The sequence below is a fragment of the Cetorhinus maximus genome, chromosome 9, assembly GCF_964194155.1.
Source record: "Cetorhinus maximus chromosome 9, sCetMax3.hap1.1, whole genome shotgun sequence".
In the NCBI taxonomy this organism is placed as follows: Eukaryota; Metazoa; Chordata; class Chondrichthyes; order Lamniformes; family Cetorhinidae; genus Cetorhinus; species Cetorhinus maximus.
The window spans coordinates 19,968,191-19,992,283 of NC_135887.1; the positions used below are offsets into that span (position 1 = coordinate 19,968,191).

General features: G+C 44.2%; 1 protein-coding gene across 1 annotated transcript; it reads left to right on the top strand.

Annotated features, from left to right (window-relative positions):
- The first annotated feature begins 8,422 nt into the window (after positions 1-8,422).
- Positions 8,423-22,597, top strand: smg8 (SMG8 nonsense mediated mRNA decay factor). Its single transcript, XM_078548208.1, has 4 exons — positions 8,423-9,984; positions 12,849-12,994; positions 15,345-16,229; positions 20,021-22,597. The coding sequence occupies exons 1-4, from the start codon at positions 8,469-8,471 to the stop codon at positions 20,216-20,218; spliced, it is 2,745 nt and encodes a 914-aa protein (XP_078404334.1). The 5' UTR covers positions 8,423-8,468; the 3' UTR covers positions 20,219-22,597.
- Positions 22,598-24,093: the final 1,496 nt, after the last annotated feature.

The window sequence follows — 24,093 nt, forward strand, 5'->3', positions numbered from 1 at the left end:
TACCATGAAAATGGCATTTTTCATTTGTTTATATTGCTTGCCTGGCTAGTGAGCAGAATGTCTTCAACTTACAAATAAGATTTATTTTCATCAACATTGTGATTCTGATTATTCTAATTTTCCGTGAGATCCTTAACTGTGTGGCCATGAAGAAAGGATATGTTTTGCAAGAGTTCCTGGGGATACCATTACATGCAGGTCTCAAAATGGAGGTTCTAAATGGAATTTCACTGGGTTAGAAGTCTGAGGTGCTGTGATCAATTCTATCTACAAAGTGCCACTAAGTTTTAACTTTAAATACCCTGAATGTCCTTCATTAATCTGTTCAAAACACTACGATGGGAGAAACCTGTTTTCTTTGAATGTCAATTTTCTGAGTCTGAGGACAGTGGGCGCATCACTCCACTCTGGGATCAATGGGCGGGTCCAACCCTGTGCATCTTAGAGTCAGTTGACTGAAAACAGTGAGAGTGTATGACTTCTGACCCACATGGAAATTACTCTGTAGATGCTACACAGGGAGAAGAGCAAGCGAGACAGTCAAACCAAAGTCCTGTACCTTTTAAAAATTATATAATGGGGCATTTTGAACAAAAAATCCTTGAGAAAGACTTAGTCAAAGATGTCTGCAAAACCATTTTTTCTAAAACTTGCACATTTGTCTATATAGTAGCATATGGGCATGGAGCTTGTGGGCATCAATAAAGATAGAGTATTGCTGAAAAAATACATGTCTAAGCTTTTCACCTTGCACACATCAGGACACTTCATAGGAATACCAATATATGGGGAAAACAACAATTTATACTGTAAGTGAAGAGAGTGATGATTAGTTGACAAAGTGACTCTGTTAGAGACATTGTCATGGAGAATGGACCAGTGTTGGTGACTGACAGTTAATGGCTGAGCATTGTTTGAAATTTAAAGCAGGCAGCTTGACCCTGCTTGGTTAAGGCATTGCCCTTAGGACTGAGTCAGCAAATGGCTGTCACTTATTTTGTTTAGCTGAAACAGGTGCAATGTGTGTACATGTTCTTTCTATCTGCAAACAACGGGGCACTGTCTATTAAGATATGTAGCTTCCAGTACACACATATGCACCACACTGCATCCTAAATCTTAAATAGGTTGTCAGCGTAATTTTTAGCACACTGAGGATTATTTAGTAAATGTCCAATTGCAGAATCAAATCAAATGTTGGACACTGTTTTGAGTTTTGCGAGCACGGGCTGGTTGAGTACAGTTTGTACTTGCCTGTTGGGAACAGTGGCTGGGACATGCTATTTGATACAATCTGCCAGTCTTTGGGATGTATGGCCGTTATGATGCGGCAGATGATGTGTGCCAGGTGGACCAAATCCACAAGGGAAACTTGGTCACACTATCACAACAGTTTTACAATTTGTATTTATTACGAGAAGCGTGCACTGACTTCAGAAGTAGTGAGTCCACTAATACAAATTTCCTTTACACTTTATATGCTAAGACAACATCCATGTTTACTCACTAGCATTTCAAGTACATTTCTACACTACACCTAACTTCTTTTGATAATTTCAAGCTTGTAGTCTCCCTGACTCCAAGTGTAATTAAATCACACAGATATACCATCTGCACTCACACCGATAAACCTACTTGACAATAAACTAGAATAATATTATGAACATTATTATACTTTTGTAACAACGGCCTACATACCTAGCATCATACTGGCACTGAAATTCATATATCACATTACTCATTTGTGTAATAGGCAAAACATCTTTCTGGCTTGACGGCAGCATCTTGTTAGTACCAAATACCGCTTGTTGTTGCAACTGTATAATAGCAGTGTGAAACAGCTAGCTTCACCTGTTGCTAAAATTTTTGAGATACCTTGCCCTTCCAGGGTAATCTGAGGTAGGCTGGGCGTTTTTCAGGCCCGCTCATGAGTTTGTGTAATATACAGCGCAAAATGTTCTGATCAGGGTAGCCATTATCCCGCAGGATGCCTTTGATACACCTATTTCAGCATCAAGCATTTTAAGTCTTGGCTATATTATTCCAGTGCATTACATATGCTTTGTATGTTTTTATTTAATTAACAGCCAATAAAGTCTTGTACCGTAATTCCTTTCTTGATCAAATGCAGAGCTAAAGATCTTATCACGTGTCTGAAAAGGAAACCACAATGTTGTCACCAGTTAGTTAAATGTTTTCTTCTCTGAACCCCTGACTAAAGACAGATGACTGGAGAATATGAACACAAAAGCACTGCTTTCCTGTCGGTTACCTGATTGAAAGAAGGAACCCTTTTCCACTAATTTCAATACAACTGCCTTGTCTTCAATTTTTGTTCTGGGCTCGTGGAATTGAACAAAGCTACATTGTTCTTGCTTTGGGGGAGATGGTGACATAGTGACTGGACCAGTAATCCAAAGGCCCAAGTTAACACTCTGGCGATGTGCATTCAAATCCCACCATGGCAGCTGGTGAAATTTAAATTCAATTAATAAAATTTGTAATTGAAGGCTCAGTAACAGTGACCATAAAAATATCATCAATTAATGTCCTTTAGTGAAGAAAATCTGCCATCCTTACATAGACTGGCTTACATATGACTCCAGACCTATGTGTTGGAAACTGGAAGGAGCAAGTGGCCATGGTGAAAAGAAAATTGGGCATGTGGGAGCGACGCTCCCTCACCATTGCGGATAAGATCCTGGTCATCAGGTGTGAGGTCTGGCCCAATCCTCACTCCTGCTCGGTGGCGATCACCTGAGCCATCTTTCACTTTATCTGGAGGTCGAAAATGGATCGTGTTTGCAGGGATGCGATGAACAAGCCTCTAGATAAAGGGGAAAAAAAACATGCCCAACATCGCCCTCATCATGATGGCCACCTTTGTGTGTGGCTGCATCAAGCTGTGTGTAGACCCTCGGTACGCAAACACCACGTGTCACTACGTGCGAAGGTTCTACCTGTTGCAAAGAATGGGTCCGGCCACACTGCTGCGGAATGCTCCAAGTAGTAGTACCACCTGTCCCTCATGGAAAAATTTATGCAGAGAAACACCTTTGACCACAAGTCCATCAAGCAGTGGTCTGCACATAACATCCTAGAGGCCCTGAGGGAAAAGGAGATGGTGGATCTTGTTGGATGGTTCCCCGAGCAGAGTATCAAAGTCATTTGGCAGAATGCCTCATTGCCAGAACTTTCCAACAACTACCAAGATGTAGCTTGGCTGGTGGTGTGAAAGGCCCTCCCTGTCAGATCCTTCCTACATGACAGGAGTCTCAGCCACTCTGCACGTTGCCCTCAAGGTGGCTGTGATGTGGAAGAGACTGTTGCTCACCTCCTTGTGGAATGTGCCTTTGCAAAGAAGGTCTGGAGAGAGATGCAGTGGCTTTTGTCGAGGTTTGTCCTGAGCAGTTCTGTGACACAGGACTCTGTGCTCTACGGGCTGTTCCCAGGGACACACACCGAGACAAACATCAACTGCAGCTGGAGGATCATCAACTCGGTGAAAGACACTCTTTGATCTGCCCGAAACTTGTTGGTCTTCCAGTGCAAAGAGTTGTCCCTGACTGAGTGTTGCAGACTGGCACATTCCAAGGTCCAGGACTACATGCTGAGGGATGCAGTAAAGCTTGGGACAGCCGCTGCAAAGGTGCAATGGGGAAAGGTCACTGTCTAAGACCTTTCAGCCATAGCGTACTGAGGGGCTGGGAATTATAGAGACCTCTTGGGCTGTATGACTCATATTGAATGTGCGCAGTGAATATTTCATGTAGCACAATTGTATTGAAGCACCTCAGAGTGCAATGTGATCTATGCAGGCAAATTAAATACCATTGCACTGTCTGTCATGACCATGTTGAAATGTCTGTAATGTTCCTTGATTGTATTGAAGCACCTCAGTGTGCGACATGATCTATGTGGAAAACTTGAATATGATTGTACTTTTTGTGATGGCCATTTTGAAGTGTTTTGTAATGTTCTTTCAGATATTTTATGAATAAAGTATATTTTTGCAAAAAAAATGTAGTGAACTCTTAAATGTTGCATCATGCATGAAATTCCTCAAAGTGTTTGAGGAGAAGAGAAACCTGCCACAGTTGTGAATCCTCACAGCAGAACCATTGTTTACTTTGCTGTCGCAGTGGAAAGGGTAATGACTGTGCATCTCTACAATCCCCATTTTCCTGTCCTGGATGCGCTTGCCTTCTGCACCAGGTACATCATCAAGGTTGGGAACTGCACCAAGGCCAAGGATGTCTTTGTGATTTAGACCAGCAATTGCAGGTCAAGGTGACTCTTAAAGGTGGCTGGTAAGGGAGCAATCCTCCGTCCTGCCTCCAGCTTCACTATCAGTGGAAGCCAGGGCTACCTTGTCTATGCCAGGCAGCCCAAAGTTTGTCATTCCTGCGGTAAATCTGACCATGTGGCAGCCAACTGCAGTGCCAACATCTGCAAGAAAGAAGGTCACCTACAAAATGCTGCAACCTACCCAAAATGATGCCTCAATTATGCACAGGTGGCAAAAGCCAGGAAGGGGCATGCAGACAGAACGATGAGTGCGACTACCACCAAAGAGACCTGCAACCCTCCACCCACCAAGCCCTCCAGCTAGCAGAATGGGACAAAGAAGGATACATGGGGACAAGAGGAAGGAAAAGAATGAGGCAGCACACTGCCAAACTTCAGCACTGTGCCAAACCTCCCACTCAAGTGAACTGAATCAATGGAGGAGGAACCAGCAGAGAGATGGCCAGCGGGGTGGCAGCTGGTGAAGACGATCAAAAATAAGAAGCGACCAAGCTAGTTCCCAGACCAGCGACAAGAGGCAACACCCATCTGACAAAGGTGACAGGGATTGCTGCTCTTCAGATGAGGAAGGACAAGGGCGGCATCTGCAGAAGAAGCAGCAAAGGTCTAGAGTTCCAAAATATTGGAGACAGTGAAGAGGCAAGCGCACCCCACCCCAGGAAGTGGGAGCAGTAATGCCCTGAATGGGAAACGGACGGGAAAGACTTCTCCAACAGGGAGCAGTCCAAACCTCGCTCCTTGCATGAACCCCCCCCCCATAGTCACCCAAGCGAAACAATTCTAACCGGGTGGACAGGGACGATTTTCTCTATCCATCACAAATGAGACAATTTGTGAACACTATATGTATTCAGGAGCAGACCCAAGGACTGGAACTATCAAAGACAATGGATCTGGTAAGCGACAAAATACTTTAAAATGGGTACAACGATCACTTCCATTCACGTGCTTAACGTCAAATCAAATATGCGATGTGATTCAACCTCAGTTTTCCTGGTCAAGGTTAAAGCTGACCTGTTTCTGCAGGAGTGTGGGATATCGCACCTCAGCTCCTACAGGCAATGGTGGTCCCATGGGCCATCGATCCGGTCGGGAGGAAACGACTCATGTTCCTCCGGCCTGGGTATTCTGCTGCGGGGAGGCAACTTCACCATCTCCGTAGCATTCCCCCTCATAGCAGACATATTATACAAGAACGCTCTGCTCCGGTTAATTACCGTGTATGCCCCAGCTCAAAGCAGGAGCGGCTGGCTGTCCTTCAGCATCTCCCACTGCAGCTCGTGATGTCCAGGCTGGTTGTCCTGCGTGGTGACTTCAACTGCATCATTACGGCTGGGAGACCCGGCAGGGATGAGAGCAAACTGGACGCCACGTCCAGACTCCTGATGGAAACGGTAACAGATGCCAAGTTGCATGATGTCTTCAGCCAGTCTGGAGATGGAACGCAGCGTAGATGCACCTGTTCGTGGTCAGACGGATCTCTCTGTGCCAGGATAGACTTCCTGTTTGTGTCCCGCGTGTTCAGTCAGATCCACCAACATCAAATCGGTCTGCTTCTCTGACCACTGCCACCTACTAGCCAACTGTCACTTACAGGAAGACCAGAGGGTTGACAGGGGGACATGGAAACTGAACGTGAGATTGCTGACCCCAGAAAACATCAAGGAACTCAAAAAAGATTACAAAAGTTGGAGAACTGTGAAACTGCTCTGAGTCCCCAATGCTCTGGTGGGAAGCAATCAAGATGAACATCCAAAGGTTCTTCACCCTCAGAAATGATCAGAAAGCAGAGGGAAACATCCCAGCTACAGAAAAGTGTGTAGAATCTGCTCCGGCTTCAGTTGATGGGGCATTGATGTCAAGGAGGATCTCCAAGAGTGAAGAGTCAACAAGACTCACTCTTTGCCTTGGAGGCCTCCAAGATAATCTTCTGGTCCAGAGTCCACTTTGTGGAACAGGATGCGACATACTTGTGTTTCTTCCTCCAAAAGGTACACAGAGAGAGCTCTGTGATCAACAGCCTGAAGGAAGAAGGTGACTTGGTAAAGTCATCGCAGTCTGATACTTTGAGGATCAGCAAATCCTTTTGTTCTGGGTTGTATGACGTGAAGCTCACAGACAGCACGGACTCCCAGTCCCTCCCTCTCCTCAATCACAGAGGTCTTAGACAAAGTATGCAGGACAGTCTGGACAAACCACTAACTCTGGATGAGCTAAGGCCCTTGAATTTCTTTTATAGTTATTCATGGGATGTGGACATCACTGGCTAGACTAGCGTTTATTGCCGATCCCTGATTGCCCTTCAGAAAGTGGTGATGTGCCACTTTCTTGCACCGCTGTCGTCCATGTGGTGTAGATACACCCACAGTGCTGTTTGGGAGGCACTTCCAGGATTTTGACCCAGCAACAATGAAGAAATGTTTATATAGTTCCAAGTCAGGGTGATGAGTGGCTTGGAAGGGAACTTGAAGGTGGTGGTGTTTCCCATGCATCTGCTGCCCTTGTCCATCTAGGTGGTAGAGGTTGTGGCTTCACATTATGTTTCCTTTTGAAGTAATCCCATTGTAAAACCTCCTCCAAAATTTGTTTGAAAACCATAAATCACGGGGGTTAAAAGTGCCAGCTATTTAGGGCCATGTAAGTGTTTGAATTCTCACCTGCCCCTGCTCAACATTGTTCACATCATCACGTAGATGATCCTATGGAGGGATGGGACAGTGGGACTAACTAGTAGGTCCTTTAAAGAGTCGGCACAGGCAAAATGGGCAGAATGGCCTCACATTCTATGGTTCTAGGATGTTGTCAATATATAACAACGAAAATAATATGCTTGGACATTAACAAATATCGATTTTATTATTTTGCTCACAATGTGCAAAGTGTCTGGTTGCAGACAAATAGTAATCTGTTGACTTTGCTGACACTTGGGATATCCCTCACTCTTTTTTTAAAACAAAACAGTCCAAACGCACACCGAAGAACGGCCAAAGGTGAAATCGCAGTGTGACCACAGGATCATACCCAGTAAGAACAAATCTCACCAGAACAGGGTAAGGGGAGAGAAGCAACAAAAAAAAATGCATACTAACATCCATTTTTTTGCTCTTCCTCCCTGGAGAATCGTCAATTAGTTTCCTAGAGAATATTTGTAAAGGTTTGTACGATGTGTTTCTAATGGTTTTCTAAACCAAATAATGATAGTTGATGCGAAATTATGCAATATGTTAATTAAGTGTTCGTTCTAAAGGAGCTCCACTTTGCTACACAGCCTTGAACAGCCTTTGCAAATGAATAATTCATGTTCCTAGAGTCTATTATAAATATGGTAATCAGCCAGCTTTTCAACCATCATTCAACAACGATGTGACATTTTAGCTGCCCTATTTTCTCTCTAATTGTAACTTGTTCCCCCATCCCCCAGCCAGTAACGCTAGCGCTGGAATTTTGTGGGGGTGGGGGGGGAAACTTATTTGTCCACTTGCCTTTTCTGGATAAATGTGGATTTTGCTTCGACCATTGTTTCTGGCTTAACGACCCTCCGCAAAAATTGTAGGGAACAGGGGAAATGGGACTAAGTGGATGTTACTTTCGGCGGATTTTAATTTTTGGGTGACAATGTGCAGGGCACTTTTATTTTTTAAACAGTTGCCTTTCAACAGAGCTGTTAACATTGGGGGAAATGTTAAGAGTAAGACTTATGATCAGCGATAGTGACGTTTTAAACTGGTTATTGTGAGTAATTTCATGCCCAGTGATTGACTTTGCCAGGTCTGCCTCCTGTCATCTTTTTTTTTTAAAAATGTTAAAAATGTGTCAGCTGGCAAAAGCAGTTAAATTTTTAACATTTTAACATTTTTCAACATTTTTCATGTTAAAGATGTGTCAGCTGGCAATAGGAGTTTGCATCTTGGTGCTGGGGGACCTGGAAGCACAGTTATTACAGAGGGGCTCAAGGTAGGAGAAGATGGGAAGGGAAGAGACGATCTAACTTTTTACTCTGCAATTTCTAAGAAGCAGACGTAGGGGGCGGGGGGGCGTTTGTCATTCGCTGTTTGTTTCCGGCCGGATGAGATGAACGGCGGGACTCCCTGCCCGGAACGGCCGTGGGCGCAGCGGTTCCTCCGCCGGACGGGGTTGAGGGCGGGACGGCGAGCAAGAAGATGGCGGCGGCCGGGGCGCTGAGGGCCGCGTTGGCCTCGGACGGGGAGGAGGCGGCCTGGAAGGACGAGGAGGTGTGCGTGGTGGGGATTTTCGGCAAGACCTCGGAGCTGAGCGCGCAGAAACACGCCATCATCAACACCCTGTGCGACAAGCCGGTCTTCCCTTTGTACCCGGGGCTGGCCGCCGGCCATCAGCAGGGCAACAACAACTTGCTGCAGTGTTACTACAACCAGGACAGCAAAGTCCTCTACCTGCTCCTCACTGCCGTCTGCGACAACCAGCAGCTGCTGCAGGCCTGCAGGGCCTTGGCCGATGATGTTTCCCACGCCGAAGCCCACGAGTTCTGGAAAGGGGAGGAGAAGCTCCACTGCATCCATCTGCTGTACCTCTTCTCGGTCTCCCACATCCTCCTGCTGGTCCACCCCACCTGCTCCTTCGATATCACCTACGACCGTCTCTTCAGAGCCCTGGACACCCTCCGGCAAAAGGTGCTGCCCTACCTGAAGAACGCGATTAAGGATTGCCTGGTAGGGAAGGAGTGGAGATTGAACTGTAGGCCTTGCCCGCCGAGACTCCTCTTTATTTTCCAGCTGAATGGGGCGTTGAAGGTCGAGCCCAAGTGTCTCGACCCCTCAATTCTGGATAAGCCCAAGAAGCATTCCCCTAAAAGGAGGCTGCAGCATGCCCTGGAGGATCAGATCTACAGGATTTTCAGGAAGAGCAGGGTACTGACAAACCAGAGTATTAACTGTTTGTTCACTGTCCCTGCTAACCAGGCATTTGTTTACGTGCTGGCTGGGCAGGCGGACGACCCAATCAGTATGCTGATCGGGCAACTGAAAAACACCTGTGCCATCAGGGAGCACGAGTCCCTCCCTCTGCCTGGGTCACGGCGCTATCAGATGATGAGACACGTCCGCCAGCCGTCCTTCATACTGGAAAGCAGCGTCAACAGTTCCAGTGGCCAGCTGGTGGACTGCACCATGAAAGAGTTTCTGTGGCAACATGTGGAGCTGGTTTTGACCAAAAAGGGATTTGAGGATAGTGTAGGGAGGAATCCACAGCCGTCACACTTTGAACTTCCAGCCTATAAAAATTGGCTGACAGTGGCCTCAAAACTCTATGATGTGATGATAAGTGGGAAGGATGAAGACCTTGGATTTCTTGCCGGGGATCTTTCCTCCAAGATACATGGTCAGCTGAAAGGTCTGGAAGGATTTTTGGACGCAGATAATAAGTTTTCAGAAAACCGTTGCCAAAAGGCCCTGCCTCTGGCTCACAGTGCCTATCAGTCCAATCTGCCTCACCATTACACCACAACTGTCCACAAGAACCAATTGGCACAGGCCCTACGTGTCTACAGCCAGCATGCCCGTGGGCCAGCCTTCCAGAAGTACGCCATGCAGCTGCATGAAGATTGCTACAAGTTCTGGAGTAACGGGCACCAGTTGTGTGAAGAGAGGAGCTTAACGGATCAACACTGTGTTCACAAATTTCATCTACTGCCTAAACCAGGTGAGTCATAAATTAGAGGCTTTCATCTTGGTAGGTGGAGAGAAGTTAGTAAATTGCTCATGAATGCAAACAACCCACCCAGTTGTGGCAAAGTGATAGAGCCTGGCATTGCACTGCAATGTTTATACACAGGAGTGTTCGAGATATATTGACTTATTATTTTATTATAGTCAAAGGAAGTTTTCACACAAGAGCAAACTATGAGTCTGTATTTTTATTGTAGTTGGGATTAGTGGGAGCAGTGGTAAGGACCTTTTGTCAAATGCCTATATCTGTGCATTGAGTCAACTTTGTGCTGAGAATTTAGAAATTCTCATTGAAGTGAAACAGCTCTATAATTGACATAGGTTGGCTTCAGTTTTCAATAGCTATATGGATAAGACAGCCTACATCAGCAAGAATCTTGACTTTCAATATCAGCAACAGAGAGATGGATAACAATGTACCGCACCATTATTAAAGTGTAATATGCTATGTGCATTGTTGGGTGTGGTGTGTTAAGCCCTATATGTTTAATAAAGCTTAGTAAACTATTGAAATAGGAAAACTCCACTTTATTTTTAATTTCTACAGTAAGAGTTCAGTAGTGTAGTGGTTCTGGCACTGGATTAGCAGTGAATAAATTGCAAGGAGTAAAATTGAATTCAGTAACTCTGGTTATTTGTGGGCTCATACCATGAAAGAAAATGAGCATAAAAACTACCATTTTGTTCTTAATACCCAACTGTTTCACTATCTCCTTCCCCCCCACCTGTCCACCCCAGATGTTGCTCCAATATCACGCATGTGGTTGGGTCTTAAAACCTTCCGACTGGCCTTGCTTGTCGCAACATTTAGGGATGGGCATAAATGCAAGTTTGGCAGTATTCCACAGAAAAATGCAGCAGTAATATACAATATTTAAGCAATTAAACATAGTGTTCCTAATGTTGTTAACATTTATATGGTGCCAGGAGTCAGCCAAGTCATGTATGCGTTATTATTAACATTAATTATAGAGTAGAAGGTGTTGATATCTCATCATCCATACAAGGGAGACCAATTTCCAGAATCGAGGAAATCTTGCAAACTTCCGGTTGACTGGGAGGGCAGAAGCTGAACGCTCATCTAGTCATTAAATCTGAGCTACAGAAGACTGAGCATAGGGATTGACAATAGAAGTTGAAGACAAATGAACAGTACAGGAATAAGAAGAAGCACCAGAGCTATATCAAATTGGCAGCAGGACTAGGACCTTAGAGAGGCTGAGACCCAGGAGATCACCCGTCCCACAAAGGGGAAGTCCCAGAAACTCTCGCCTGCTTCCTTTACACCAGGTATTTTTCTGAAAAATGTCTTTAATGAGCTTTGAGGTATATGGGAGGGCAGAACTATGGAGCAACGTGTTGCAGTGCTAACATCTTGCATCATGGTCTAGACAGTGATTCCCTGCATAAGTGCATCTCTACTCTTAGTCACGGGGAGATGAGGATTAAGATCCATAGGCGTTCCCTTGAAGGAAAGATGATAGTCCCTCTGGACCACTTACCTGCCCCACGTATTAGCTGATGGCAGAATAACACTGGCATATTTATTTGAAAACCGCTCACGTAGGTGTGAAATAGTAAAATATTGCTGAAAATTGAAATAAAAACAAAAATATTTGGATGCACTCAGCCAGTCAGGCAGCATCTGTGGAGAGAGCAACAGAGTTAACGTTTCAGGTCAATGAACTTTCATCAGAACAGTGTTGGCTCTCTGCTGACAATTTGTTTTATTCCCTCCCTCCATAAACATTTTGCTATTGTTATCCTGTTGGTGAGAGACCAGGAGAAATCCTCTCATTGTCCAGGGGCCGATGATGCACCAATGTTGTGGGTTGGCTGTCCAGCATGGAACTCGTTCAGAAATGTCCTTTAAATGGGTCTTTGAACCAAAACCCCCATTTCCTGTTCCCAGTGGTTCAAGAGAGCATTAACAAGAACTTGCATTTATATATTGCCTTTGACATTGCAAAAAGTCCCAAGGCTCTTCACAGGGGCGATGATCAAATTTAGGGAACTATTTAAAGAACCGAGGCTTAGTCCAGTCCTAGTCTAAATCTATTAATCAAACAATATTAGCCCAAACAAAACAGATTACCAGTCATCCATATCAGAAAATCCTAAAGTGATGCAGCACAGAAGGAGGCCAATCAGTCCATTGTGCCTGTGCTACTTCTTTGGAAGGGCAATCCAATTAATTTACACTCCACATAGCTAGTCCTGTAAATTATTTTCCTTCAAGTATTTATCCAATTCCTCTTTGAGTACTGTTGAATCTGCTTCCACTGCCCTTTCAGACAGCACATTCCAGGTCACAACACCTTGCTGTGTTTGAAGAGAAGAATTTATTCATGCCTCCCCTTGTTCTTTAGCCTTAAATCAGTGTTCTCAAGATATCGACCCTGCTGCCATGGGAAACAGTTTCTCCTTATTTCAACCTTCATGATTTTGAACACCTCTATTAAATCTTCCCTTAGCCTTTCCTAAGGAGAACAACCCAGTTTCTACAGTCTCTCCACATAACTGAAGGCCCTGATTCCCAGTTCTAGTAACTTCTCATTGCAATGTCTGGGATGTTGCTTACACTGAACGCAATTTGCATTTGCTTACATTATAATTGTTGCTCCTCAAAAGTAATTAATTGTCTTTAAAGCATTTTGAGACATTTTGACTTGGTGTGGTGCAATGTTAGTACAAGCAACATGTCATCATTAACCGAGCCTGGATGTATGTCTCTTCCCTTTACTGACCGTGGATTGAGGTGTACCAATAATGAAATATCTAATGATACTTGAATACACTTTTTTTTGTGTGTCTGTGCGTCTGTCTCTTTTTTTGCAGGAGAAAAACCAGAACCTGACAGGAATCCACCTGTGTTGTATCACAACAGCCGCGCTCGCTCCACCAGCTCCTGCAACTGTGGCCGCAGGCAAGCCCCTCGAGACGATCCTTTTGACATCAAGTCAGGCAATTACGATTTCTATCAGGTATGGCAGGCATTCCTGCATGTTACAGGTAGACCTAAATATGGACAAAGAGGCAAATATCTTTGCAATTACTGTGTCAGTGCAACTTCTTTCTCCATCAATTTCTTCCCAGTTGTAGCGATGGAAATAAATGGGGAAAAATTTTGGTGGCTGGTGATGGAAGTAGATGCCTGGGAGTGGGGCTGCTCTTTTTGAGCTGCGCATCATGCTTGGTGTGTGCTTGCTATAGAATGGGCACAGAAAAGTAAGAGTCTTGCATTTGTATGATGACCTTTCACAACCTCAGGACATTCCAACACGTTTTATAGCCAACAAAGTACTTTTGAAGTAGGAAGTATTTTTAATGTAGGAAACGCCACAGCCAGTTTTTTTGTTATTCGTTCATGCACAGCAAAGTCCCACAAACAGCAACAAATTCATGGTCAGGTAATTCGTTTTCTAGGGGTGTTGATTGAGGGATGAATGTTGGCCAGGTCACTGAGGAGGACTCCTCTTTGAATAATGTCAGTCTTTTACGTCCACCTGAGTGCACAGGCGGGTCTTTGATGTAGTGTCTCTTTTGAAAGATGGCATTCCTGACAGTGCAGCACTCCCTCAGTACTGCAATAAAATATCAGACTGGATTATGTGCTCAGGTCCTGGAGCGCAACTTTAACCCCCAACCTTCTGACTCAGCAGCAGACAAGTTGACTACCACTGCACCAAGGATAACACCTCGATCCTGGCTGACACTTGCATACAGTAATGATAATACTGCATTGTCCAAGCTGCTGATCTTCAGAGCAGATCTTATGGCAAGGCCCCTTCTTCCTGTTCAGGGAGCTTAGGTGAACGTTAAAGATCTTGTGGCAATCTTGTAATTGTAATGACAATCATGTAAATATTAAAACATATAAGATTCTGAGAGAAGTTAGGTTAGATACCGAGAGGCTGTTTTCCCCAAGCTGGGGACATAGTTTCAGGATGCCATTTTGGAGTGAGAAAATAAATTTCTTTATTCTATGCTTTGTAAATCTTTGCAATTTTCTACCCTAAAAACCGGTGGTTGTCAGCTGTCGAGTATATTCAAGAATGAGATTGATGGGTTGTTTTGCACTAAGGGAATAAAGGCATATGGGTTTCTGTTGAAGATAGCCAGGCAGTGAAGGATAGAACTGGAGCCTAATCTTTTCACACTTATAAGCTTTTATTTACAGAAGGTATGCTTTACAACCACATAACCATCCACAGTTAATGCCCACTACCTGAATACAATTAATATACAATTAACACTGGGGATCGAGCGTGAAAGTGAAGTTGAGGTCAAGGGTCAGGAGTGATCTTGTTCAATGGCAAAGGGGGTTCGAGAGGCCATGTGGCCTATTCTTGCTCCTATTTCTTAAGTTCTTAACCACTATCATCTCGTTGTCTGTGTTTGCATTGGTTGTCACATTTATTCACTTGCATAATACGAATATCTCAACATGAAGCACTTTGCCGAGAGATATAGGGTGCCATATAAATGCAAGAATTTTGCCCAAAAACGTATCCTATATGAGTCACACAGAACATTTAGCTTTAGAGAAAATGTTAATTTACATTCTTCACTTTAGAAATATTTCTCTCAGTGCTTTCTGGGGTGAAGAAGATAATTTTTCAGATCTTTTTGCTTTCTCTGCTCTGGCACAAACATCCCAGTATCTCAAGTCTCTCTTAACTATTGTTTCATGTCCCTGACATTATCCTGCTGAATCTACACTGTGCAATCTTAATATTTTTCTAAATTATCATTCTATCAACTACAATTTGCAGTTATGTAGCATCTTTAACACATTGAAACATCCCAAGACACGCCATAAGGCTGTTATTGAACAAACCTTGTTCGAGCCAGATAAAGAGATATGGGGGCAAAAGCTTGGTCAAAGAGGTAGCTGTTAAGGAATATATTAAAGGAGGAGAGAGGTGGAGAGGTTTAGGGAGGGAATTCCAGAGCATGGAGCCTAGTCAGCTGACAACACAGCTGCCAATGATGGAGCAATGAAAATTGGTGATGCACGAGAGGCCAGAATTGGTGGAGCAGATATCTTTGAGAGCTGCAGGGTTAGAGGGGGGGTCACAGAAATGGGAAGGGACGAGGCCGTGGAGGGATTCGAAAACAAGGATGAGAATTTGAAATTGAGGCATTGCCAGAAAAGGAACCAATGTAGATCAGCAAGCAGAGGGAAGAGTGATTGGTGGACAAGACATGGTGCGAATTAGGATACAGTCAACAGAGATTTGGGTGAAAGCTCTGTGGAATGTACTCCAATACTTGATGTGGGAACAATGTAAATTATGTCATCTGACTTTCCGTTTTATTATATCTTTGTAGCTTCAAGAGGAGAAATGCTGTGGGAAGCTTGAGCACTTCTATTTTCCCGTCTTCCAACCGAGCACTCCTGACCCGGCTCCGGCCAAGAACGATTCAATTGTATCATCACTACCCCCGCAAGAGGGCGAAGGAGAGAAAATGAAAGAAAAAGAGGCCCAGACCCAGGGAGAGAGCACCAGTCTTAGTCTGGCACTCAGTCTTGGACAGTCCACAGACAGCCTGGGTACATTTCCACCTGACCCCCATGCAGGGGGAGACAATCCTGACGCCCACGGCCAGGGAGGGGAAGCTAAACCAGAAAAGAGGCCCAGTCTTGTGGATCGACAGGTGTCAACAGTGGAATATCTACCTGGCATGTTAAATTCCAGCTGCCCTAAGGGACTTTTGCCTAAATTTTCTAGTTGGTCCTTTGTCAAACTGGGGCCTTCTAAAGCTTACAACTTTCACAGGGGCCTGGACCAGAGTGGCTTCATTCCCGGGACTAACTACCTGATGCCTTGGGACATAGTTATCAAGACCAGATCTGAGGACGAAGTGGACATGGACAGTAATTCCTGGCCCGCCCCCAACAAATCCGTGCCGACCAAACGGGCTGGCACCGTGATCGGCCGAGGGAGGCGGCGGGATGACATTGCGCGGGCGTTCGTTGGTTTTGAATATGAGGATTCGCGGGGTCGCAGGTTCATGTGCTCAGGGCCAGAAAAGATCATGAAGGTAATGGGGAGTGGGCCAAAAGAGTCTGCCATCAAAGCCCTCTCCTCTGACATGCCCTTGTACATCCTGTCTCCGTCCCAAGGCCGGGGCCTTAAGCCGCACTACGCCCAGCTCACAAGGCTGTTTATTGTGGCTCCTGACGCCCCGTTACAGATCGTACTCATGCCACAGGTAAGATTCCAGCTCCAAAAATATTTGTGTCCTGCAGGCTTGTCAAGACAGCAATCTCAACCTGTAACCTAGACAGTAATAAAAACAAAGAGCGATTTGAAAGTGGAAATTCAATTGACGAGCTTGGGATGAGCTAATGAGTCATGAAAATGGAACTTGATTTGTTTATAATTTAATGTTAAGGGTTAGATCAATTTAAACCACTCCTGATCTATTTAAATCTATGCTTGTTTCAGTTCCATTCAGTTTTTACACAAGACCAGTTGTCAGTGCAGAGACTGGTTGCCTTTGTGTCCTTGATAAATTTATATTGCTTCTGATAAGTAACAATAAATTTCAGACATTGTCATCATTAGTTGCTAGGGTTTCAAAAAAGCAATCATGTGAGTGTGTAAAGTTTGCATATTTATGTGCATTTGAGCTGCAAAATACACCCAGCAGTTGTTATCAGATGTGCTCTTCCAAGCCTGTGTTTTGCCTGTAGAGAGGAGTTTGAGTGACATACAACTGTAAAGCAGTTGGGGTAGCACATCTGCTACAAGTAACGAGGGAACAATTTGAGTTGATGTTTTAGAGCGCCACAAGAAATATATTAGCATAATATTAGGATATTGACTTAAGTGACATGGTTAAGGCACTATCAAACTGCCAACAGTAAGTTGATGAATATAATTGTTTTTAAATGCATATGGTGTTAGAATTGGTAGAGAAATTTGAGTCACGCTGCAGAGGCAACTAGTGGCCAGAGATTACAACTGCATTGTGACAGTTGACATGACATAATTGAATGGAAATATTAAAATAGCAATTTCCAATGTTTGTGTTAGCACAAAAGCATGACCAAAAATTGTGATAACAACAGGTTGTGTATGTACTGCATTAGATTTTTAATAACATATTGTGATGACCTGTGACCCCGAAACAGTATAGCAAGAAAAATTTGTTATTTATTTAAAAGGGCTATGGATTCTTTAATTATTTTTAAAAATGTTTGGAAAGGACTTTAAAGAGTTGTAAAGGGATCAATTGTAATTTTCTTGGATAAGAAATACTGGTCCATGTGACCTGGCGGCCCTTGACCTTGAAGCAGTACCAACAGGAAGGAAATTGAGACTAATAGTTATGTGACCAAACACACAGGAAAGCTGCAGCAGAGGAGAGAACAGAGAAGGCACATTTACAAGTGTGTGTGTGTAATACAGTTGAACAGGGCAGAAAGCCGAAGATCGAGTTAGAGCAGGAATTGTGAACTGGACAATTTTACTGCTGCTGAGTTTTGCCAGAGCCAACCAGACCACTTAACGGGGTTTATTAAAGGGGTTGGATAAAGGAGCTTCTGGGGAACCTTGAGCCATCAAAACTGTTGTGAACCTAGCTCAGGAGGTTTTGCAGCAGTGTGTTGTTCAGGGGATGACAATCTCCGGAGACCTCTGATAGAATGTGGCTGCCAGCGAACATAACTCGAGGGCCGAATCATTTGACTGGGAAGGTGAGCGATCCTACGTACTGGCGGCCGAGTTCGAGAACTTTAGAACTGTATGTGGTGCCACATGTCTGCAACGAGTAATGCGGGTTCTTGTGGGTGTGTAAGACATATCTTTGTTGTATCGACTATTTAAAGTGAAATTTACCTCTTTCGTTTGAAGTATTATTTGCCTGTTAATTCATGTTTACTTTGCACTGGTCTGATTCATGTTAAGGTAAATGTTACAAAAAGTAGAATCTTGTTTGTAATTTCTACATTTGGGGGCTGTTCAGTAAATTTTGATTTTAAGATTTCCCCATCGGGATCATCATAAAATATTCGTAAGACATGTAAAATGCATTTGAGGTACATTATGAAGAAATATGGATGAGTGAAATTTGTAAAATGTTTGGAAGTAATGGCCAGAGTTACTTTAAAATCACAGCAAGGGTTTTAATATTATAACAAGTCAGTAGAAATTAGAGCTGTGTGTATAATTGTTAATTCTTCTGCCAGAAGGGATTAACAGTTGTGAAGTTGTTGCAACATGTTTATGGTGAAATAATCTGCAGCTGATTAAGTGAACCACATATGTAATGGAACCCTAAATTAATATTATTTGAAGCATATAAAATTCTTACAGTGCCCAACAGGGTAAATGCAGGAAGGACATCCCTGCTGGCTTGGGGTAGTAGGGGTGGGGGGGTGCTTTCTCAGAATAAGAGGTAGGCCATTTGGGGTGAGATGAGGAGGAATTTCTTCACTGAGAGTGTGGTGACTCTTTGGAATTCTCTACCCAGGAGGGGGGTGGAAGTTCCATCATTGAATGTTCAAGACAAAGATCGATAGATTTCTAGATATTAAAAGGTGTCAAGGAATATGCGGATAGTGTGGGAAATGGCATTGAGGTAGATGATCTAGTTGAGTGGCAGAGCAGACTTGAGGGGCCGAATGGCCTACTCCTGATCATATTTCTTATATTCCTATTTGTACCCCCTATAAAGTTGTCTGTGGAAAAAACTTATCTGAATTAGACAGTTTCCTATTTAAGGAAGCGTTTCCTTTCTTTGTTCATTCGCTATATCTTTTATAGTGTAAACCAGGTTTGCTTAGAATTACCACCTCTTTAGAATTTAATATTTTAGAGACTCAGTCCTCTGTTTCTTCTCCTCTAACTCAGAGAGGAGAGGGTTGTCACTGAGCTATGGGGTCAGCCGTGGCTCAGTGGTAGCACTCTCGCCTCTGAGTCAGAGAGCCATGCATTCCAGGCCCACTCCTAAGACTTGAGCCCATAACCTGGGCTGATGCTCCAGTGCAGTACTGAGGGAGATCTGCACTCAGAGGTGCTGTCTTTTGGATGAGATATTTGATCCAAAGGGCCCACCTGCCCTCTCAGGTGGCTAAAAGATCCCACAGCATTATTCAAAGGGGAGTTGGGGAGTTTTGACGGTGTCCTGGTCCATTATTTATCCAAGCAACAATACTGAAACAGATTGTCTGGTCATTTATCTCATTGCCGGTTGTGGGACCTTGCTGTGTGCAAATTGGCTGAAGGATGAATGCTGGTCATAATGGTGGCATCAGAGTGAAAGCTTGCAGGGGGTTGAGGAGGCTTCGACAAGATATATAATGTTGGTGGTGTCTAAGGAAACATTTTTGAATTAAAGCACATTTTTGTGATGGGCAGAGGGTGGTGGCTGACTTGGATGAAGAAAAATAAGCTTGGAGGAAAGGAAATGTCCTATGGAATGTGATTGAGATTTCACTTAGAAAAGCTGAGGCCCCCCCTCCTCCTCCTCCCTTGCCCCGAGACCTGGAATGGGCTGCCTGAAAGGGCATTGGAGGTAGATTCAATACCACCGCTCACAAGGGAGCTGGATATACGTACTTGATGCACTTGAAAAGAAAAAGGTTTGCAGGAGAGTGGGGAACAGGCACAGGCATGATGGGTCAAATGGCCACCTCCTCTGTTGCACAAAGCTTTTCGCGTCCACCTGAGAGGGCAGACAGGGGTCCCGTGTTTATTGCCTCGTCCAAAAAAACTGCGCCCCCACTAGTGCGGCACTGGAACTCCCTTGGTACTGGAGTGGGAGTGTCAGCCTGAATTGTGTGCTCAAGCCTCTACAGAGGGATTTGAAACCCACCCCTTTCTGAGCCAGAAGCAAGGGTGTTTGCCCACTCAGCTGTGGGTAGCACCTTACGTTCATTGTTGCAGTCGGTCTAGAGAATCCCCATTCTATGAAACATTTGCAATGTGTTCTTTAATTTGCAAGTGTAAGAACATAGTGTTTTTTTGTGTAAGAATAAATTTCTCTTTACCTTGCAGGTTCAGCCTGGACCCCCACCCTGCCCCGTCTTTTACCCCGAGAAGCAGGAAATACCTGTACCACCGGATGGACTCTGGGTGCTTCGTTTCCCCTATGCCTATGTTACAGACCGTGGACCCTGCTTCCCCCCAAAAGAAAACCAACCACTGATGAGTTACCGGGTTCTACGGGGGATCCTTAAGGCTATCCCACAGTGATGATGCTTTCCTAACTACGCAATGTTCTTTTTCTCTTTGAGAAGAAAAATCCTCTTTCCCCTCACCTCCATCTTTAAAGCCAGAAAGAGGTGGGAAGGATCGAATGTCACATTGACCCAAACCAAAATTTAGGGCTGAACCGGAAGTCCTCGGTGATGTGAATCGTCTCCTCGCTCTAACAGGCCAGGAGTGCCTATAGAATCAGTTAGCAAAAAGCAGACTTACCTTTTCTGACTGAAAAGATTAAGGACTCCAACAGACTCCAAGCCCAGAGGCACTTCCCATTACAATATTCCTCATACTCTTTGACTGTGCACACCCTGGTAAAATGTGATGCAATCGATTTCACTCAAACTTCCCCACAATTTGCATGAGGGAAAATCCACACTTTGCTTTTCCAGTAAAGTGCTGCCTTTCTGTCATGTGATATAAAATCATATGAACCTTCGGGAGTCCCGTTGTGACAGTCAGTGGTTGGTGATGCAGCGATTGGGTTGGTGTCAAGTACAAACTCTCAAGAGATACCTCAAGAATTTAAAAGAAGGCTCATGGTTTTAATTAAGGGTTCAAATGCCTACACACCAGTACTACTAATGAGTAACATCATCTGAACTCTCAGCTGCACTGTAAACTCCAGTGACAGCTGCCCATCATCTTTTAGATTCTTGGTAGCCTTTACCTGGGTACGTAAGTCTATTGTGGTGTTTTGAGTTATGAAAAGCAGTTTTGTCAGCTCACAGCCTCCTGCAGTCTGGCTTAGTGCACTCTAACTGGATAAGTAGTGCTGTGTAGGACAGGGTTAACTGTTGTCATGGCTTTGTATTAGGTTTGGACCTGAGCCCAAGCAGATATTAGCTCAGATTGGTAAATGGCATTTAGTGGTAGCTGTTAGTTAAATAGTCCAGCAGGAGTTTTGTGTATTTTCATTTTCAGCTGTTGCTGATTGAGTCTGATAATGCAGTGTTGAGAGTTCTTTCTTGTAAAAATTAAGTGATTGAGCTGTCTTGATGGGCTGTTAGATAATGGTGCAGTCCAGTATAGTGCCAAATTAGACAGAGCAAGAGGTCCCAGGTTTAACCATCCTGGTCTCTGCTAAGTTGATACAATTCAGCAAAATGTCCACTGCCTTCCTGAGTGAGGCAAGTGTGGGAGGGGAGGTGATAGGCAGAGTTCCTGTTTTTGACTGGTGTCTGGCGACTGTACTGGAAAATTCCCTTCTGCGGGCATTGAGAATAGGATTGGGCTCGATTGTGGTACTCCCCAGGGACGAATAGCCTCACTGTCTGGCCTGACATGAGAAGAGTGACTACTTGAGCAAGCTCCAAGAGCAATTCTGTCGGTGGAGCAGTATCCTAGCACAAGGCAGCAGGTTCGGAAAGGAAGGGATAAAATTGAGAGAGGGGAATGGAGTTGGATTTAGTCCCAGCAGGGGACTGAATACAAATTTTTAATTAAATATCGTCTTTTTCTTTCAATTGTATGTTTTCCTAAAATATAATGCCTTCTCCTCCATGAACAGTTGCGTGGAATCTGAGTATCTCAGGGCAGATTTCCTCAGGTTGCCGGATACTGCTCCAACAGCAAGGAAGAGCCCAGTAGAGCTCTGACAGGTCATAGCTGCAGAACAACAACTCAAAATGTTTGAACTGGGATTTTTGATTTGTGAAATTAACTGGAGCCTGTGTCAGACAGGAAACGTTGAGGTGCTTGCTTCAGTCGCAACCGAATCGATAACGGGCGACGCTAATTTGTTTTTACTAACGGCTGCCATGAGTCGCAGTGACGGCCTTCTCTAGGCAGGTGGATGCAAGTTGGTTGTAGAAAAAGCGTCCCTAATTTAACAAGCCCTGCTTTGGTGAGCTAGCGCTGGAAATGATAAAACATGGCCAATCTGGTATTGTAGTGATCATGACATTCCACTCACCACCACCTCCCCCCCCCGCCGCCCTCCCAAGGAGTGTGGAGCTAGTGTCTTACACTCAAGTCTTGTCAGTGATGTTTTGTGATGCGGTTTATCTTTTATCTCTCAAAGGACCTTTGCCGTCTTATATCTTGGAGTGAGTTTCACCCTTGAGACTATGGTGGGGAGGTCAGTCTGGTAATTTGCTTTCGAGGCCAAAAGAGAAGGTCTGAATTTGGAAGCAATTACGTGGAAGGAGGTTAGTCTGTTGCAGGGGGGTGGGCGGTGGTGCGAGGAAGTTTGGTGTTGAGGTTGATGGGAGTGTTGAGCATTGTTTGAGATCATTTTAGACGTGCAAAGTTCTTGGTGTTAAAAATTTAATGTTAACACAACCTCCTAATGGATGTAAAGTGCACCTCATGGCTTAAGGTACCAATTCTCACTTTACAAATCCCAAATTAAAATATAATTGCAAAAACCTACAAGTACAGTGTCTTTTATTCAATTTAATACCTGTTCTTCTTCCAGATTCTTTTACTGTCGCTGGGTCAAAATCCTGGGACTCCCTAACAGCACTGTGGGTGCAGCTACCACATGGACTGCAGCAGTTCAAGAAGGCAGTTCACCACCACCTTCTCGAGGGCAATTAGGGATGGGCAATAAATGCTGGCCCAGTGGGCGATGTCCACATCCCATGAATGAATTTAAAAAATAATCTGACAAACCTGTTGCTGAGCCTCTTCAAAGGAGATCGAGTTAAGAATGTTTTATTTTTATTTGTTCATGGGATGCAGGCATCATTGGAAAGGCTAGCAGTTATTGCCCATCCCTAATTGCCCTTGAGAAGGTAGTGGTGAGCCATCTTCTTGTACCACAGCAGTTCATCTGATGTAAGAGCACCCACAGTGCTGTTTGGGAGGGAGTGCCAGAATTTTGACGTAGCAACACTGAAGGAACGGCGATATAGTCCCCAAGTCCGGGTGTTGTGTGACTTGGAGGGGAACTTCACAGCAGGTCACTGGTGCTCCTGTGCAGTGCAACACATAGTGATGGAACCTGGGATTGCCTCTTGAGAAATGCCCTGCGGGGTGAGGTGCTGAGTCCATAAAAATCAGAAAATCTTCCATTTATTGCCCGAATTAGCTAACCTTGTGTGGGCAAGCAGTAGTGAACCTTGAAGAATACATGAATATAATCCTAACTATGGAATGGACTGTTGAGCATTTTTTAATCAATATAGTTCATAATCAATATAGACTTTAATTAATTGAAGTAGGATTGTCTGCGTCAACCTCGGTAATATCACTCATGTCTGCCCTTCAGCCCATGTGTTGCCGAAATTTTCATCTGTGCTTTTTTTTTTACTTAACAGACTCATCAATCCCATTGTTCTGCTTGCTAATCTCCCATTTTCTATTCCCCATGAACTTCACCTCATCCACAACTGCGCCACTTGTATCCTAACTAGCACCAATCAGCCCTGGCTTACGTTCATGCTCGTTCTGGGAAGAAACCTAAATTTTTAAAATTGTTATCAAAAATTGTTTTCAAATCCTTCAATGGACTTACCCCTCCCTATCTCTGTAACCTACAGCCCTCCATGAACTATGTGTTCCTCAAACTCTGGCCTCTTGTGCATTCCAGAGTTCAATTGCCCCACCATTGGTTGGAGGCTGTGCCTTCAGCTGTACAGGCCCCCAGCTGAGGAATTCCCTCTCTAAACCTCATCGTCCCCCCTCTAACCACTTTTTACGGTGTTTCTTAAAACGTATCTCTTTGATCAGGTGTTTTGTCACCTCTCCTAATATCTTCTCCTTTGACTCGCTGTCAAATTTTCTGTTTGAATTTCACTCCTGTGAAACACTTTGGGGCTTTTTAAATACAAATGATTGGTGTCTTTTTTAATTGTTAATTTCAAGAGTTATCTCTGCAATCCTTAACTTTCACCATCTACTTCAGTGCAGTATTCATGGTG

Excerpts from the sequence above, each read along its gene's own strand:
- smg8 (XM_078548208.1), top strand. The coding sequence starts at position 8,469 with ATGGCGGCGGCCGGGGCGCTGAGGGCCGCGTTGGCCTCGGACGGGGAG. Across the intron at positions 9,985-12,848 it reads TCATCTACTGCCTAAACCAG|GAGAAAAACCAGAACCTGAC; the intron begins GTGAGTCATAAA and ends CTTTTTTTGCAG. Across the intron at positions 16,230-20,020 it reads AGATCGTACTCATGCCACAG|GTTCAGCCTGGACCCCCACC; the intron begins GTAAGATTCCAG and ends TTTACCTTGCAG.